Source organism: Plasmodium relictum, assembly GCF_900005765.1.
Source record: "Plasmodium relictum strain SGS1 genome assembly, chromosome: 10".
Classification (NCBI taxonomy): Eukaryota; Apicomplexa; class Aconoidasida; order Haemosporida; family Plasmodiidae; genus Plasmodium; species Plasmodium relictum.
In genome coordinates this window covers 459,362-476,212 of record NC_041688.1, presented here as the reverse complement: position 1 = coordinate 476,212, position 16,851 = coordinate 459,362, and the positions used below count along the sequence as shown (strand labels likewise).

Here is a 16,851-nt window from a genome sequence, read left to right as displayed (position 1 = left end):
AATATTAAGAATTAAAAAAATTAAAAGGGAATAAGAAAAGTAGAGCAAAATAACATAATGAACTAATTCACACAGTAGCTACTTTTCATTATTTTTTTTCATCTATTTTTATGCATTTAAATAGTTTTTCTTCCTTTTTTTTTTTAGTGGAATGTAATTTTTTTCTGTAATATCGTTTGTATTAGTTTTTTAATTTTTTTTGTTATTTTTCATCTTTTTTTTTCCATTTTTTTTTATATAAGTGTAACAGAAAAAAAAAAAGAAGAAAAAAAAGGTATTTTAATTATTATCATTTAAAATTTTTAATTATTATTTTTAAAAGTTTTAATGTGATCTTTAATAGAAAAAACCTATATCGTTATGAGTTTAACAAGTATCATTAAACGTGAAAAAAGGAAAAGACAGGAGGAAATAAGTCATGCTATTAAGAAAAAATTAAAAAATTGTAATATGTCTATATCTTTTAAGAGTAATCAACAAAATGAATATGCTTGCTCTTCGTTCATTACGAAGAATGTATCTACAAATGAAAATATAAATAACTTTATAATTGAAGATAATAATAAAGAGAAACTAAATTCACATAGTGAAACAAAAGAAATAAATGATATGTTAATGCATGAAAATAATATAATTTATGAAAACAATGACTTAAATTTTATAAATAAAAATGAATCAAGGTATTATTTGAATACTTATGAAGAAGAAAACAGAAATAAAAACATTAAAAAAAAAAATGTAAGAAAAAAAAATTGTTTAAAAAATGATAAGGATATAAATAAACTAAAAGGTAGAAAAAAAAAAATTAATGTTAATGAAAGAAATGGAAAAAAAAATAATAATAATGATTTTATATGGGAAGGATTATTAAAAAAAGATGTAATATTGCTATTATTGCAAGCTATTAAAAATATGGGATATAAAAAATCTGCAAAATCTCTAGAATTAGAAAGTGGAATAGAATTAGAACAACCTCTAGTTAAAGAAATGCATAAGAACGTTTTATTAGGAAAATGGAAAAATGCTATATTTAATTTAAAGAAATTGAATATAAGCAAAAAATTAATGAAGGCAATAAAATTTTTAATTTATGAACAGTGTTTTATAGAATATTTATATAACGGAAAGCATTTTGCTGCATTAAGATGTTTAAGAGGTAAACTGGCAAAATGTTGCTTTGATGAAGATACTTATAAGAGGTTGCACGATTGCACTACCTTTTTTATGTATTTAAATAATAAAGAATTAGAAAAAAAACATAAAACTAATTTTAAAAGTTCCCGTAAAATTTTATTTGAAAAAATAAATAGGTTATTACCAGAGTATATCATGTTACCTCCAAGAAGATTAGCTATTTTATTGCACCAGTCTCTTAAGTATCAGGTGGATAATTGCTTATTTCACAATAATTTTTCAGAAATGAAATTAGTTAAAAATTTATTAAAAAAAAAAGGGAAAAAAAAATATGACAAATTATATGATTGTAATGGATATAAAACTAATAAAATAAAATGTAACAATAAAAATAGAGGAGAAAAGAAATTAGAATCAACAAAATTATCTCTTTGTAAAAAAAAATCTTCAGATTTAGAAAAAAATTCAAATAAGTACAATTATACAAAATGTAGTGGTACAAAGAGTTCAACGGATCAAAAGATACATAACTCTTTTAAAGATAGCAATTTTGTAAAAGATGAAAACATTTACGATAAGAAAAGTGAATCTTCCTTATCTTCAAATGAATTAAAAAAAACAAGAATAGAACAAGATGATAACAACTTGATACATAAGAATTCCACCTTAAGGAATGATGAAAGTTTTCAAGGAAATGAGTTTAACATAACAATAAATGAGTCTTTAAAAAAATCTACCAAACGAAAAAATACATTGTTTTCATATAATGAAGAACAAAATGATTTACTTATTTCAAAAGTTAATAGTCATGAAGTGAGGGATGTATTAAATAATTCAACAAGTTATCACAATGAGAGAAAAAAAAGGAATATGAAATATAATATGAATGAACAAATTATTAGTATAAAAAAGACAATAAATAATGAAAATAATATTGAAAAAGAAAGTAGTACAGAAGGTAAAAACTCTAATGTTCTTAACACTTATGAATTCAATGATATTACTCAATCAGAAGAAAAAAAAATTAAAAACAATAAAATGATAGAATACACAAAAGAAGTAAGTAGCCAAGGAAACTGCAAGACAGAAACTTATATGAAAACATATAAAAAAGAGGATGAAAAGGAATATGATTCTATTTTAAATAAACAAAAAAATGAAATAAAAAAAGAAAAACAAAAGAGAAAAAGTAAAAACAAACAAAGTAAAAGTCATAATTCTGTACCTTATGATAATCATAATATATCATCCTTTTCATTATTAAAAAATCATGAATGTAAAAAAATTAAATTACCTTATTATTGCATAAAAATATTACAAGGTCATAAAGATGAGGTGTGGTATGTTAGTGTATCGTCTAATGGTAAATATATAGCATCTTCAAGTAAAGATAAAAGTATTCTTTTGTGGAATGGTTTATATCCATTTAATAAGTTAAGAGAATGGAATGGTCATATTGATGGAGTAAGTTATATTATATGGAGTCACAATAGTAGGTATTTAGTTTCAGGATCGAATGATTCTAATATTATTATATGGAGTCCAAAAAGTAATAAAAAGAAATTAAGTTTAAGTATGCATAGTGGTCCTATTACTTCAATATGTTGGTCTAAAGATGATTCAGTAATAGTATCATCTGCTTTTGATAAGAAAATATTTTGTACTAAATTAAGTGAAGATTTAAAAAGTTTCTCTATTTTATATGCTTGGTCCTTTAGTACAAGAATTCAGAATTTTGTTTTTACAAGCAATGATAAATATTTAATTGTTGTAGCATCTGATAAGAATGTTAGAGTTATTGATTATAATTTGAAAAAAGAATTATACACTTTACCTGAATTCGATACCATTACATCTGTTTGTGCATCGAATTTATACAATCATATATTAGTTAATATTGCCGATCAAAGACCAACTGTCAAATTGTGGGATGTCAAATATAGATATATTATACAAACTTATAGAGGACATAAACAAGGAAGATTTATTGTTCATTCTACTTTTGGAGGAAAGAATGAAAATTATGTTATTAGTGGTAGTGAAGATAGTTTAATATACATATGGCATAAAACTAAAGGTTATCTATTAGATGTTATAAATGGACACGCATCAACAGTCAGTATAGCTATATGGCCTATCTCTTATTCAAAGTTTCCATATATGATTTCTGCTTCTGATGATCACACTTTAATGATATGGAATGTTTCTCCAACAATTAATAAAACAAGAAATGAAAAAAAGAAAAAAAAAAAGAAATTTATCCACCCATTTTTGAGGGAATTATGTAAACATCATTCTTTGAAAAATAAAGAATGAATTAAAAAAAAAAAAAATTAAAGAGTCTAACGATATTCATAGCATAATTTTTATAATAATATTAATATCTCCTTTTTCAAATATAGATAATTTTAATATATTCAATTTTCTGCTAATATACTAATATAACATGATTAACTATTTACATAATTGTTAAGAGTTATCCTACTATATTATTTAATGTAATAATATGTAAATTAATGTTATTGACATGTCTTATAAAGTGAAAATATTAAAAAAAAATTCTTATAATAAAAATAAAAATGATATATCTTAAAAATTATATACTTGAAAAAAAAAACATATATATGCATATATATATATATTTTAATTCACATTAAAAGCATTAATATTTACAGATTGTGAATTAATAATATATTATATTGTATATATTTCATATATAATAATAAAGAAAAAAATGAAATAAAATATGAACTATAATATGTAAAGCACATTTGGTAATTAAACTTTTTTTTTTTCACTGAATATATCTTTTAGTTAATTCTCTCTAATTTCTTTTACCTTTTTATAATTTATAGATAAAGATATATTCATTATTTTATATAAAATAATTAACTTTTTTTTTTTTTTTTAATAAAAAGAAGAATATTTCACAATTAATTTTTTTACTTTATTTTATTTTATTTTTTTTTTTTTTTCTCAAATAAATTGTACAGAAATGTAGTTTAAAAAAAAAAAAAACACATGTATAGAAATAAAACCCTATATAATTTTAATTAAATTAAACAACACAAAAAATAACATATAATAGATAAAGCTTAGAGTGAGATATTATTTAAATTATATATTATTAAAATTGAGTGTTTTATAATAAATATTAAGTTATATAAGGTATTTAAAATATTTTAACTTTAAATGGTATTTAGTATAAAAAATAAGATTATAATAGTAATAAAAAAAATAGTTTTATATATTTGATAAATAATTTTTTATCTTTTATAAAAAAACATTTTTTTCCGTAACTTTTAAGTAATTTATTCGTAGATTAATGAAATATTTAAAAAAAAATTACTCTTATACAAAAGTGATATTAATCTTCTTTATAAATTTATAAGTTCTTTATTCACAATAAAATATATGTATATACAAAAAAAATAGCAACAGATTTAATCTATGAACTTTTTAGTTCATCTTAAAATGTAATATATGACTTTAAAATTTAAATTATCTTAAAAAAATATATATAAATATGAATAAAATTAATAAAATATCAATTTTAAAGAAAAATACTAATATTAATTTTAATTTTAATTATATTTTTATTTAAAAAAAAAAAAAAAAAAAAAAAAAAAAAAAAAAATACAAATATTTATGTACATACGTATGCATACAAAATTTAAATAATTTTCTTTTTCAAAAAAAAAAAAATTTATAATATATAATTTATATATTTAATAATTTCTCCTTTAACAATTATAACACTTATAAAAATATGCTACAAAAAATATCAAACAACCCACACACTTATACATAAAAATTCTTGATATATATTCATATAATTAAAATTTAAAATATTCTTAAAAAAAAAATTTACTCATAAAAATATTTTCTTCACATTTCATTCTTTTGTTTAAAAAATTAACTGTTTAGACAATTCTTTATTTTCTTATTTTATTTTTACTTTTTTTTTTTTTTTTTGGAGGTGAAAAAAAAAAACCTTATGGAAATTAAAAATATGTAAAACATTAAATTTAACAATATAAATTTATTTAAAATTTTTTTTCATTAAATAAATGATAAAACATAAATATACATAAACAATATGTTAAATCAAATATATATATAAATATATATATATGTTCTTATGTTTCTAAATGACTTTTTTTATAAAATGTATTAAGATAAAATAAAAATATAATTAATGATAAATACACGTATCTATGTTGAATATAATTCACTAGTGAACTTTTTGTTTAAATTTTTAGTGTTTTTCTTAACATAATTATCTTTATTATTTTTATTATTTGAAGAGTAGGAGGATTTTAAGTTGTTCTTTTTGTTACATAAATTGGAATTAAATTCTTGATTATTATTTTTTAATGAACAAAAGTTAGTAGAATTTTCATTATAAGAATTATAATTATTATTTTGAATAAAATTGTAATTGTTATCACTATTAATTGGGTTACTTTGATTATTTTTATATTCATTTTTATTAGAATTGTTATAATTTTTATTATTCTTATTATCTATATATTTCGTATTTTTACTATTGGTGCTTTCTTCAATTTTTTTATGTGAGAATTTTCTATTATTATTATAAATATATTTACAATTATTTCCGTTTTTTTTATTATTTAAATTATTGTTTCTGTTATTATTTTTAATATTTAAAATGGTATTACTTTTTTCATTATTACACTCAATATCTTTTTTTATTTTATTTTCATTACTACAGATTTCATCATCTAAATTATCATTATACTTTTCATTTATATAATTATCAGTTTTATCTTTTTTTTTATGTATATTACCATTTCTAACGCTATCATTATTATTTAAATCATCAGTATCTCTACTTTTATTACTTTTATCACTGATATAATTGTTATTTTTACTATTATATTTATAAGGTTTATAAGTATTATATTCATTATTACTTTTATTATTGTTATTGTTGTAATAGTTACTATTGTGTATGTTTTCGTCTGAATTCATATGATTATTGCTCTTTGGTATTTCATCATCACATATATGTTGTATTTTATGAGTTATTTTTGAACTGTTTAAATGTTCATCTTTTATATAATTTTTTTTATAATATTTTTTGTTATCTATTGAAGAGACATCATTTTTATTATTATTTGATAAATTTTTACTAAAAATGTTTTTATTTGTATTTTTTTCTATATTGTTTCCATTAGGAATATTACACAAATTATTTGGGTTTTGCATAGCTTTATTTGACTGCGTATTTCTCTTACGTGTTTTAACATTGTTTGTGTGGTTATTAAAATTATTTGAAAAGTTCTTTGAAGTATTCAAATCAGAACTTTTATTTTTTCCATTTTTTAAATTATCTTCATTTTTCAAAGATATTTTTGTTAAATTATTGTTAGATACATCAGTGTTAGATGAATAAGTATTCGAAACATTGCCATTCGTAAAATATTGGTGATTAATATCCGCACTAAGTAAAGGGTGCTTTTTAGCTAGTTTCCAAGCTATCCTTTTTCCTGACGATAAATTACGTAATTCCTTTATATAAGGCTTAATACCTTCAACCAATTTTGTTAATTCTGGTTCTGATGCAACAGATAACGCTCTTTGAATAACATAATTACCAAATGGATCTAGAATAATGTTTTTTAAGACATCTTTTCCTTTTTTTAAAATTTCATTTATCATAATTTTTCTACAATTATTATTACCAATTATTAAACATTTCTCTACAACATTGGAAGAAAATTTTTGTACTGCTAATTTTTCTATATTAGGTAATAATTTATTGGCTATTTCCAAATTTACTTTTTCATTTCCTAAATTTAATATATATTGAACAACATAGTTTCCAAATGCATCTTGTACTAAATCAAGAGCATTATTGGATATATTTTTTATAAATAATTCCTGTATAAAAAAAAAAAAAAAATTATATATATACCCATATTTTTTTTTTTTTAAATTTAATATAAATATACTTTTTGAGCTTCATTAGCTGAATCAATGCACCTTTGAATAACACAGCAACCATGTCTATGTGTAGAAACTTCAACACAATTATTTAAAATCGCTTCATAAATGAAATCACATTGATTGCTCGTTAGTGTAATAAGGCATTTTTGCACAACATGATTACCATTAATATCTTTGATTAGAGTAATTATAGAATTTTTTAAAGCTTTTGTTGTTTTTTTAATTTGAGATGGAGTTTTAATCTAAAAAAGAAAATATATATATAATAAAAAAAAAAAATGAATTTATGGGCAACTAAAATATTCATATAATAAAGTGGAAATACATGTATATATTTGAAATATAAATGAGTAATTAATAAGATAATTGATTTATAAAAAATATACAAAAGTAGTGTATTTATATGTTTATCATTCAAAAAAAAATAAAGATACATATATTTTTAAAAGATAATAAAATGTATTATTACCATTTCTATTAATTTTTGAACTGTTCTCGTACCATGAACACTTATAGATGCATTAATTAATTCATCAGACGATTTATCAATAATTTTTTCTATCTGTTCAGGTGTGCATACCTCCATTAATTTCTGACACAAATAATTTCCAAAAGGATCAACCATTAATTCTATTATGTGATCTAATGCTTCATTATATATTTCTTCTATATGCTGAGGATTTTTTTTCTCTAATATCCTTTGTAATATTCTACAACCAGTTTGATCCTTTAAAAGAAAAAAAATATATATTAATTTCTATATATTACAAAAGGAAATATTTATAAGTATACCTTAGCAATTTTGTAGATATTTCCAGAAAATGCTATAGGTGACGAATAATTATCTTTAGTATAATTAATTTTTTTAGTTGGCAAAATTCTTTTATTAATACTTTGATTATTATTTGCATTTTTCAACTCTTTATTTTTTTTGAAATCTTGATTATTTGTATGTGCGTTTGCTAAAAAAAAAAAAAAAAACATCGAAAGAAAAAAAGATACTTAGGTATTTTTTTTTTTAAATAAAGAAATCGTTAGATTTAATATTATTATGGCATTTAGATACTTTATAATTAAGTGAATATATATATCATATATATTTTTTTATATTAGTTTTTTATTTTTTTATTTTTACATTGATAATGAAATATGTTATTGGATGAAAAATTTGTATTATCAGTATTATACATATCAACAGAAGATAACGGAAACAAAGGATAGTCATTTAAAAATTGATTACAGAAATATGTTTTAGAAGCAGAAGAATAGCAATTAGAATTAAATGTATTATAACAAGATATATTTTGCTGATAATCATTAGTAGAATTATGATTATTATTATTCGATAAATATCTTTGTATATTGAAATTGTTATTGGAAACATAATTGAAATAATTAAATATTTGAGTATTATTTGCATTTATACTTGATCTATTACTTAAATTATCACTGTCTTGGTGTACTAAATTATTATAATCATTCATATTATAAGGAAATATATTACTGGATAATTTATCTGGGCAATTTAAAGTATTTGATATTGAATCTACTTGATATATATTATTAATATTATCATTGAAATATAATTTTGATGGATAAATAAATTTATTAAAATTATAATACATTTTATTGTTTTCATCATAATGTTCCAATGGCTTATTATTATTTAATTCATTTATTATATCCGTTTCGCAATAACGCTTATTATTCACAGTGTCTCTATAATTAAAAAAAGGATAAGATGGAATATATGAAGAGCAGTAATAATTATAATAATTGTAAGGAATTATATAATTTTCTGAATTTAATAAAACATTAGAATCATTATAGTTAGAGCAAGAATTGTTTATTGTAGTATTAGTATAAGTATCATTCATTCTATTTATATCATCAAAATATGTGTTGTAACTGTTTTTGTTATAATTTAACATATTTATAGGATAATTTATAATTGATGTCATATTGCTATTCATTATATCTTTATTTATACAGTAGTTGTAAGATTGCTTATATGGAGAATTCATGTTATTAGTTTCCAAATTGTAATTTGTGCTATTTTTTTTTAATGAAAATTCTGCAATTTCATTTAAATTATTTTTATCAATATAAGGTATACTTGCTGGTGACGGTTTGTTAATTGAAAAATTAGATGATAAGGTCATTTGCTTTATTGGTAATAAAACTTCATTTTGCAAAACTTGATTTTTCAAATTATTTATTTTATTTTCCATCGTATTTTTACTATTTTTTGTATTATTTTTATTATTTTTATTATTATTAATATTATTATTATTATTGTTATTATTACTATTAATATTATTATTATTATTAATATTATTATTAATATTATTATTACTATTGTTATTATTACTATTAATATTATTATTATTATTAATATTATTATTAATATTATTATTACTATTGTTATTATTACTATTAATATTATTATTATTATTATTATTATTATTATTATTATTATTATTATTATTATTATTATTATTATTATTATTATTATTATTATTATTATTATTATTATTATTAATATTAATATTATTATTATTGTTATTATTATTAGTAGTAGTAGTAGTAGTATTATAATTTTTCTTATTATATAACATATTTAAATTATCATTGCTAATATCTCTTTCATTAATGTTGTGATTATTGATATTATAATTATTTTCTTCCTTATTTGCTTCGTTTAAAATATCGTTATCTTCACAAGAATTATTCAATGATGAATCTGTAGAAAAATCACAGTGGTTATTACTTTCTTTCTTATCCATCTTTTAAAGTTTAATATTTTTATTTTGTCTTTTTGTTTCTATATTGTTTTATTTTGTTTTATTTTATTTTTTTTTTTAAATTTTATTATATTTCGTAATTTCTGCTTTTTTTATTAAAAAAAAAAAAATTCAATCACATAAAAAAATGGTTACCAAAACATTTTTAGAAAGCTGTTAATATATTCTTAGGAATCAATTAGTTGTCTAGGAAATTTTTTTTCCCCTTTATTTTTAATTAAAAAAAAAAAAAAAAAGACTTAAATATAATAATAATTTAAATTTATGAAGGTGTGAAATACGTTTATAAAAAAAAAAAAATAAATAAAATTTCATGAAATATATTTATATGTAAAATGAACATAACACAACTAATTTATATTAAATTAGTAAAAAATCAAATTTTAAAAATATTAAATTCAATCAAATACTATCAAATGATTCTATAACAAATAAAATAATTTTAAATCAAAAAATAACAAAAAAATTTTTTTCTTTTTTTTTATTAAATGAAGTAAACCAGATTGTTTTTATTTTTCTTATTAACTTAATACTTTTTTATAATATTTATTCAAATTTTTCTTATTAATAGAAAAATAAATTAAAACAAATATGTATAAATTTACGGAAATGCGAAGAATAATTGGGAATAATAATAAAAAGCTTAAATATAAATGAATAATAATAAAACATAATATATTAACACATAATAATATGTATTAAAACATTGAGAAACTAAAGCTTGATATATAATAACATAAAAAAGAAGATAAAAAAATAAGAGGAAAAATAAAAAAAAATAAGAACATAAAAAAATAAAACATAAATTTTTTTTTGTATTTATTTGATTGATTAAAATATTATTGACAAGTAAAAAAAAAAAAAAATAAAATAAATAAAATAATGTAAATAAAATAAATGTATTAATAGACAACATGAAATGAATTTCATTTGTCTTCTAATTCAAAATATATATATATATATATATATATATATATATATATATAAATTATTATATATAATACAAAAGTTTGAGTAAATTTTATAAAATTTCGTCTTTTATTTAAAAGGAACAATATAATGTTTTTTTTTTTTTTTTTAAATATATTAATGTATTTAAACTAAAAAAAGAAGAAAAAAAGAAATTTAATTTGAAAGAATTCAAATTTAAATAAGGAAAAAAACACATATATATAGAAATATTTTAATTTAAAAAGATATAATTGTAAAAAAAAAAGGAATTAATGTAAATGAAAAAAATAATTTAAAAAAGAAATAAAAAAAGAAAAATTTATAAAAAATAAAATAAATGGACTTAATATTTTTGTCAATATTCCATTCAGCAAAAATTTAATATAAAAGAAAATAAATGGAAAAAAAAATTATATATGTATGCATACATACATAAGATATTTTTTGAACAATGTCCAAATTTGAAAAATGGTTTCAAAATAAATCATCTGAAGTTTGTTGAATAAATATTTTTTTGCTATTTTTATTTTTAATTTAAATTTGTTTCTCTAATATACAAGTTGATCGAATCCTAATAATCATTTCCGGTCATATAAAAATAAAAAAAAAAATTATTGTGTATAAAGGTTATATGGATCTTTTTTTTTTTTTTTAATGTATATCCCAAATATGAAATATCTTTAAAACTATTATTAAAAAAAAAAAAAAGCACAAAATATAATTGGATCATAAAGACAGTAACACATAAATTTGAAAATTGTTATCTTCAGATAAAAATGTGAATACCAATGTATTTTCACTTTTTTTTTTTTTTTTTCTTTATCTAAAATATATTTCATTTTATAAATTAAGTTTGCTTCATGAAAATTTATTTTAAAAGATGTTCAAACATTTTTCATTATAATTATTTATATTTAATAAAAAAAAAAAATTCAATGCATATGTATACTAATAGTACAATAAATAAACTTCAAATAGACTAAAATGAACAATACATAAAATAAGACATCTTGAATTTTTTTTTTTTTATCGATAAAATATACATAAATCAATATTTATTTTTTCTATATGTATAAAAAAAAATAGAGATTGGAGAGTAAATATATAATTAACAGAAATATCATATTTATAAAAGTTTTTCCTATTCATATTATGTTGTACACAATGAATATACTTATTTCTTATATTGATAATAATGTTACAAAAAAAAAAAAAAAAATAGAAAAAAAAATTTTTGTAAAACATATTTTACTTTTTTCTATTTTTTGTCAATAGGAAAAAAAAAAAAAAAATAATAAAATAATAAAATAAGATAAAATAATTTTTAATATTTTATGTATCTTATAGTTGCATTATTCTATCATAAAATTATTATTTCTTTTTTATTCCTCTTAAAAAGATATATAATATTAAAAGTTTTCAAAAAAAAAACAAAAAATCTCTTTTATTTATTATTATGTAGAAAATGATTTGTACTATTTTGTTACAGGGCCTATTTATGTAAAGAGTTGATATAAGAAAAAAAAAAAATATATATATATATATACATTTATATCTTCACTTAATTTATAATTTATTTTTACCATTTCTCAACGCTTTTTGCTTAAAGTGCATATTATTTTCTAAAATCCCCTTTTCATCAAAATTCTTTTTGTTACGTATTTCTATATTATAAGTTAAGTTTTCTTTTTCCTTTATTTTTTCGTCGTTAGTTATCTATAATTAAAGATTAATATATTTAATAGTTAATTTGTTTTAATAGTTATGCAATTATTACCTTATTTAAAGAATCTAATAAATCTTCAATTTCTTCTTTATCTTTATCATCTATTTCACTAACCTAAAAAAAAGTTAAGTATATATATATAAACATGAATATGTAGTTTTTAATTAATATAAATATAAATTTTATATTTAATTTAAATTATATTTTAAATAACTTTGCTATAATTTACCTTTTCTGTTTGATCTACTAATTAATTTACAAAAATAATATTAATTATATAATACCCAATAAAAAAAATAAAAAACAAAAAAGATTAATTTAATAAAAAATAAATAAATATTAAAATATGTTATATACCTCTTTCTTCTGGAATATAAACTGGAGAATGACTAGCTGCCCATAAAGAAGCAGATCTTTGCTTCATTCTTTCCTTTTCCTCAAATTCATCTATGCATTATATATGAACAACAAAATTTATTTTATTGTATTCAAAAATTTTTTTTTTTTTTTTTGAAATATTTCACTAAAAAAGTACAAAGTTTATATTTGTTATATTCCTCTTTTTGTAAATATTTTTTATAGTTTTTATGGATATTATTTAAACTAATTTTTCTTTTTTTTTTATCTATATTTTACTTCTTATTTATTTTTTTTTTAATTTTATTTTGTTTTCTGCTTTTTTTTCAAACCTTCTAGTATATTAATCTACAAACAAAAAAAAAAAAAAACTAAATATGTTAAGCTATACAATTGTTTACATAAAAATTTTTTAGAACTTGTCTTCCTATTTCTTGTCGAAGCTCCGATAATAAAAACATCATGTCATTCTTAGTGATGTGCAACTTTTTCGATGGTACTATTTTTAAGTTAATTTTTGATACTGATTCTGAGAGAACTTCATTAGTGTTTTCATTTTTAGAAGAAATTACATTTGCTATATCGCTAACTCCCGATAAAATATCACCTAAAGGTAATATTTCTGCTTTTTCACAAAATATTTGAGACAATAACAAATTTACAAAAAGAAAAAAAAAAAAAAAAAATTTATTCATTTTGAATATTTTCAGTAAAGTTTCAATTCAATCTGAATAAAACACTTATAAAAGCTTTTAATAAAAAAAATTTAAATAATAAAAATATATTTTATATGTTTTTTTTTTTATATATAATAAATGTGATAAAAACAAAAACAAAAATAATTTAATGAAATCTATTTCAGATGAATCTTTTGGGAAAATAAAAATTAAAGGAGAATTTCAAAATATATATTTTAATTCTTCTAAAATTATGTAAAATAAATAGTGTATATACATTAATATATGTATTAGAAATTGTTTCCTAGAAGTAAATTTAAAATTTTTTTAGTTGGATAATAATAATAATAATAAAAATCAATAATAGAAATAACGGGAAAATTGTCTTAATATTTTTATAGCAAAAAAAAGAAAAAAAAGGTGAGAAAAAAATATATTCAATTTATGAATGTAGACTAATAAAGAATTGTATTTCATTTTAATAAATACTTAAGTTTAAAAGAAAAACCTCCTTAAGTACGATTTAGATTGAACTTAATTTTAAAATTATATTATCCTACTCTTTAAGAAAGAAATTTAACAAAAATTCAAAATAATTAATATAATAAGAAAAATGTTATTTAAAAATAGTATAAATAAAGTTATAGTTTAATAAATACGAATTTAATGCTTAATTTATGATAACAATTAATTAAGAAAATAAAGAGAAAATAAAAGAAGTACTTTAGAAAATTAATTTCTCCTCCTTTTTTTATTTTTTATTTAGTTAAATATTTAACAATTATGTACATTCTATATAATCAAATTAACATATAAAATAAATTAAAAATAATATAAAATATTATAATAAAATGTATGCAAAAGAAAAAAATAAATTAAGAAGAATTATAAAAAAATAAAATATAAAATGGGAAAGTTTCTTAATCAAAAGCAGATCTAAGTTGAAATATACCAATAAAAATAGACAATCCTTTTCTTTTTATTTGAGGATATATTTTTCTAAGCTTTTAACATAAAATATATATTTGAAGAAAAAAAAATTTATTATTTTTTTTTTTTTAAAGAGATTTCAAACAGCATGTGTTTTTAATTTGATTAACTTTAATTTTTGCTTCTTTAATCATTTCAGGTGTCACCTCATTCATTTTAAAAGACCTATCTGAAGGAGTATGAGTTTCATCTCCAAAATTTACTTGACTATGCATCATGACTAAGTTGATGTTTCCCATTTGCGTAGGAAAAGGAGTGGTATAGTAGTAATAATCTACAGTTGCTCCATCGGTAAATTCTTTAAGATGAGGAGTAGATCTTTTTGTTATCTTATAATAATCATAGTACCTAAAATATTAATGATTAAAGTAAAAATATTTAAATAAAATCATAAATATAAAACGATCAGAATAGCAGAAACAACAAAAAAAAAAATTACATATAATGAAACAAATAATATTTTGATTTATTCTATTAAAAATTTAACCAAGAACAAGTATCCGTTGTCATAATGCGAATCCCATTTTCAGTAATCCCATATCTATACATATGATTAAAAAAATTAATAAAGAAAGATATAAAAAAAAGTTGAAAGCAAAAATTATATAAAATGTATTAATTGTAAAATAAAAAAAAGTGATATTGCAAAAAAAAATAAAATAAAATAAAAAAGAAATATATGTTTTAATTAAATTTAAGTAAAATATGCAAGTCTGTATCTTAATCTTTATAATTTAAGTATTACTTCAAAAATTTTTTCATTTGCTCAACAGAATATTCATTACTACAACACTGGAGAAACTTATTATATTGCTTTTCTTTATCATCATTAATATCAAAATTTTCAACTGCTATTTCTGATGTGCTGTTTTTTTCTGATACATCTGGCTTCTTCGATTTATTTGATTTGTCTGATATATTTGATACCCCATCGTGTGATACTTCTTTTTTATATGAGGTTCTGTCTGCTCATATAATTATTAAAAGTATAAAAAACATATTTATTTATATTTAAATTTTAAAAAATCATAAAATTTACGTAATATATCAATGGGATATTTTATTATTACCTTCACTTGATTCATTTGAAGATGTCATTGTTCTGAACTAAAAAAATATAGATATAATAATCTAGTTGGAAATATTGATGTAATAAAAAAGTAATAATATATAAAAATTTAAGGAGCCTCAGTTCTTTTACAATTTTTTTTTTTTTTCTATAGATTAATATGTTTATTTTATTTTATTTTTTTGTATTTAATAAAAAAATAATTATTTAAAATATTTTATGTGTAAAAAACAAAAAGTTGTTATAAGATGAAAAATATAATATATAACTTAAAATATGTTAGAGATAAAGATGAAGAAAAAAACACACTTATGTGAGTAATTTATTTTCTATTTTTTTTTTATATGTGTCTTGGATATTTTAAAAAAATAAACCAAAAAAAAAAAAAATAAATAGTAAATATATTTAAATATGCATGGCTATTTTGTATTGTCACAAAAATACAGTTGTAAAAAGCCTTAGCTATTTTTTTTTTTTTTACCATGTTACATTTCATATAAAGAAAACAAATGTGTAATTTTTTTTTCTAATTTATCATAATAATAATGGAATAAATAGCTTTCTAATTAAAAAAAAAAAAAAAAAAATTAGCTATATTTTAGTATATGACAATATGTGTTTGTGTATATATATATATTTATATTTAAAAAATTTGGTTATGTATCTCAAAGTGTGAAATTTTTTTTCATTTAAATTTTCATTATCCTTAAATTGAAAATAATATTTTTCGAATAACCCAATCAACTGTATAAATCAGAATAAGGTAAACATATGTGTGGACAAAAATAAAAAAAAAAACAAAAAATATTGATTTCATTTTTTACATGCTTTTAACGATTCCAAACAATTTTTTTTCTATAATAAAAAAAAGGGGTTTCTATAAAATTAATTAGTCTTAATATGTGTCTTTTTTTGAAATTGTTAAAGAATAATTTAATTTTGTTGTTTATTTTTTTTTTAAGATATATTTTTGGAAACTATACAATGGTAAAAAAACATAAAAAAATTAAAGTTTGCTATTTCTTTATACTTTTTTTTTTAAATAAATATTAAAATGAATAAATAAATTGCATTATTTTAATTTTCATTTAATATTCTACAAAGGTCTATTTCTTAATATTGCAAAAAGAAAATTTTATATTAAACAAAATATTATGCTTATTTAGATTT

The 16,851-nt window shown here is 18.2% G+C and overlaps 4 protein-coding genes across 4 annotated transcripts; 1 reads left to right on the top strand and 3 right to left on the bottom strand.

The window, feature by feature from the left end:
* Window positions 1-360: 360 nt before the first annotated feature.
* PRELSG_1013200 (WD-repeat protein, putative) lies at window positions 361-3,450 on the top strand (the record flags this gene model as incomplete). Its single annotated transcript, XM_028677053.1, has 1 exon — window positions 361-3,450. The coding sequence occupies one exon, from the start codon at window positions 361-363 to the stop codon at window positions 3,448-3,450; it is 3,090 nt and encodes a 1,029-aa protein (XP_028533481.1).
* Window positions 3,451-5,349: 1,899 nt separating this feature from the next.
* Window positions 5,350-9,893, bottom strand: PUF1 (mRNA-binding protein PUF1, putative; the record flags this gene model as incomplete). Its single annotated transcript, XM_028677052.1, has 5 exons — window positions 5,350-7,041; window positions 7,113-7,349; window positions 7,577-7,834; window positions 7,900-8,069; window positions 8,243-9,893. 5 exons carry the CDS (start codon window positions 9,891-9,893, stop codon window positions 5,350-5,352), a joined length of 4,008 nt encoding a protein of 1,335 aa, XP_028533480.1.
* A 2,444-nt stretch (window positions 9,894-12,337) lies between these two features.
* On the bottom strand, window positions 12,338-13,640 carry PSOP13 (secreted ookinete protein, putative; the record flags this gene model as incomplete). Its single annotated transcript, XM_028677051.1, has 7 exons — window positions 12,338-12,354; window positions 12,446-12,578; window positions 12,640-12,702; window positions 12,818-12,831; window positions 12,946-13,035; window positions 13,278-13,293; window positions 13,365-13,640. 7 exons carry the CDS (start codon window positions 13,638-13,640, stop codon window positions 12,338-12,340), a joined length of 609 nt encoding a protein of 202 aa, XP_028533479.1.
* A 1,040-nt stretch (window positions 13,641-14,680) lies between these two features.
* On the bottom strand, window positions 14,681-15,710 carry PRELSG_1012900 (conserved Plasmodium protein, unknown function; the record flags this gene model as incomplete). Its single annotated transcript, XM_028677050.1, has 4 exons — window positions 14,681-14,960; window positions 15,100-15,153; window positions 15,358-15,577; window positions 15,683-15,710. 4 exons carry the CDS (start codon window positions 15,708-15,710, stop codon window positions 14,681-14,683), a joined length of 582 nt encoding a protein of 193 aa, XP_028533478.1.
* Window positions 15,711-16,851: the final 1,141 nt, after the last annotated feature.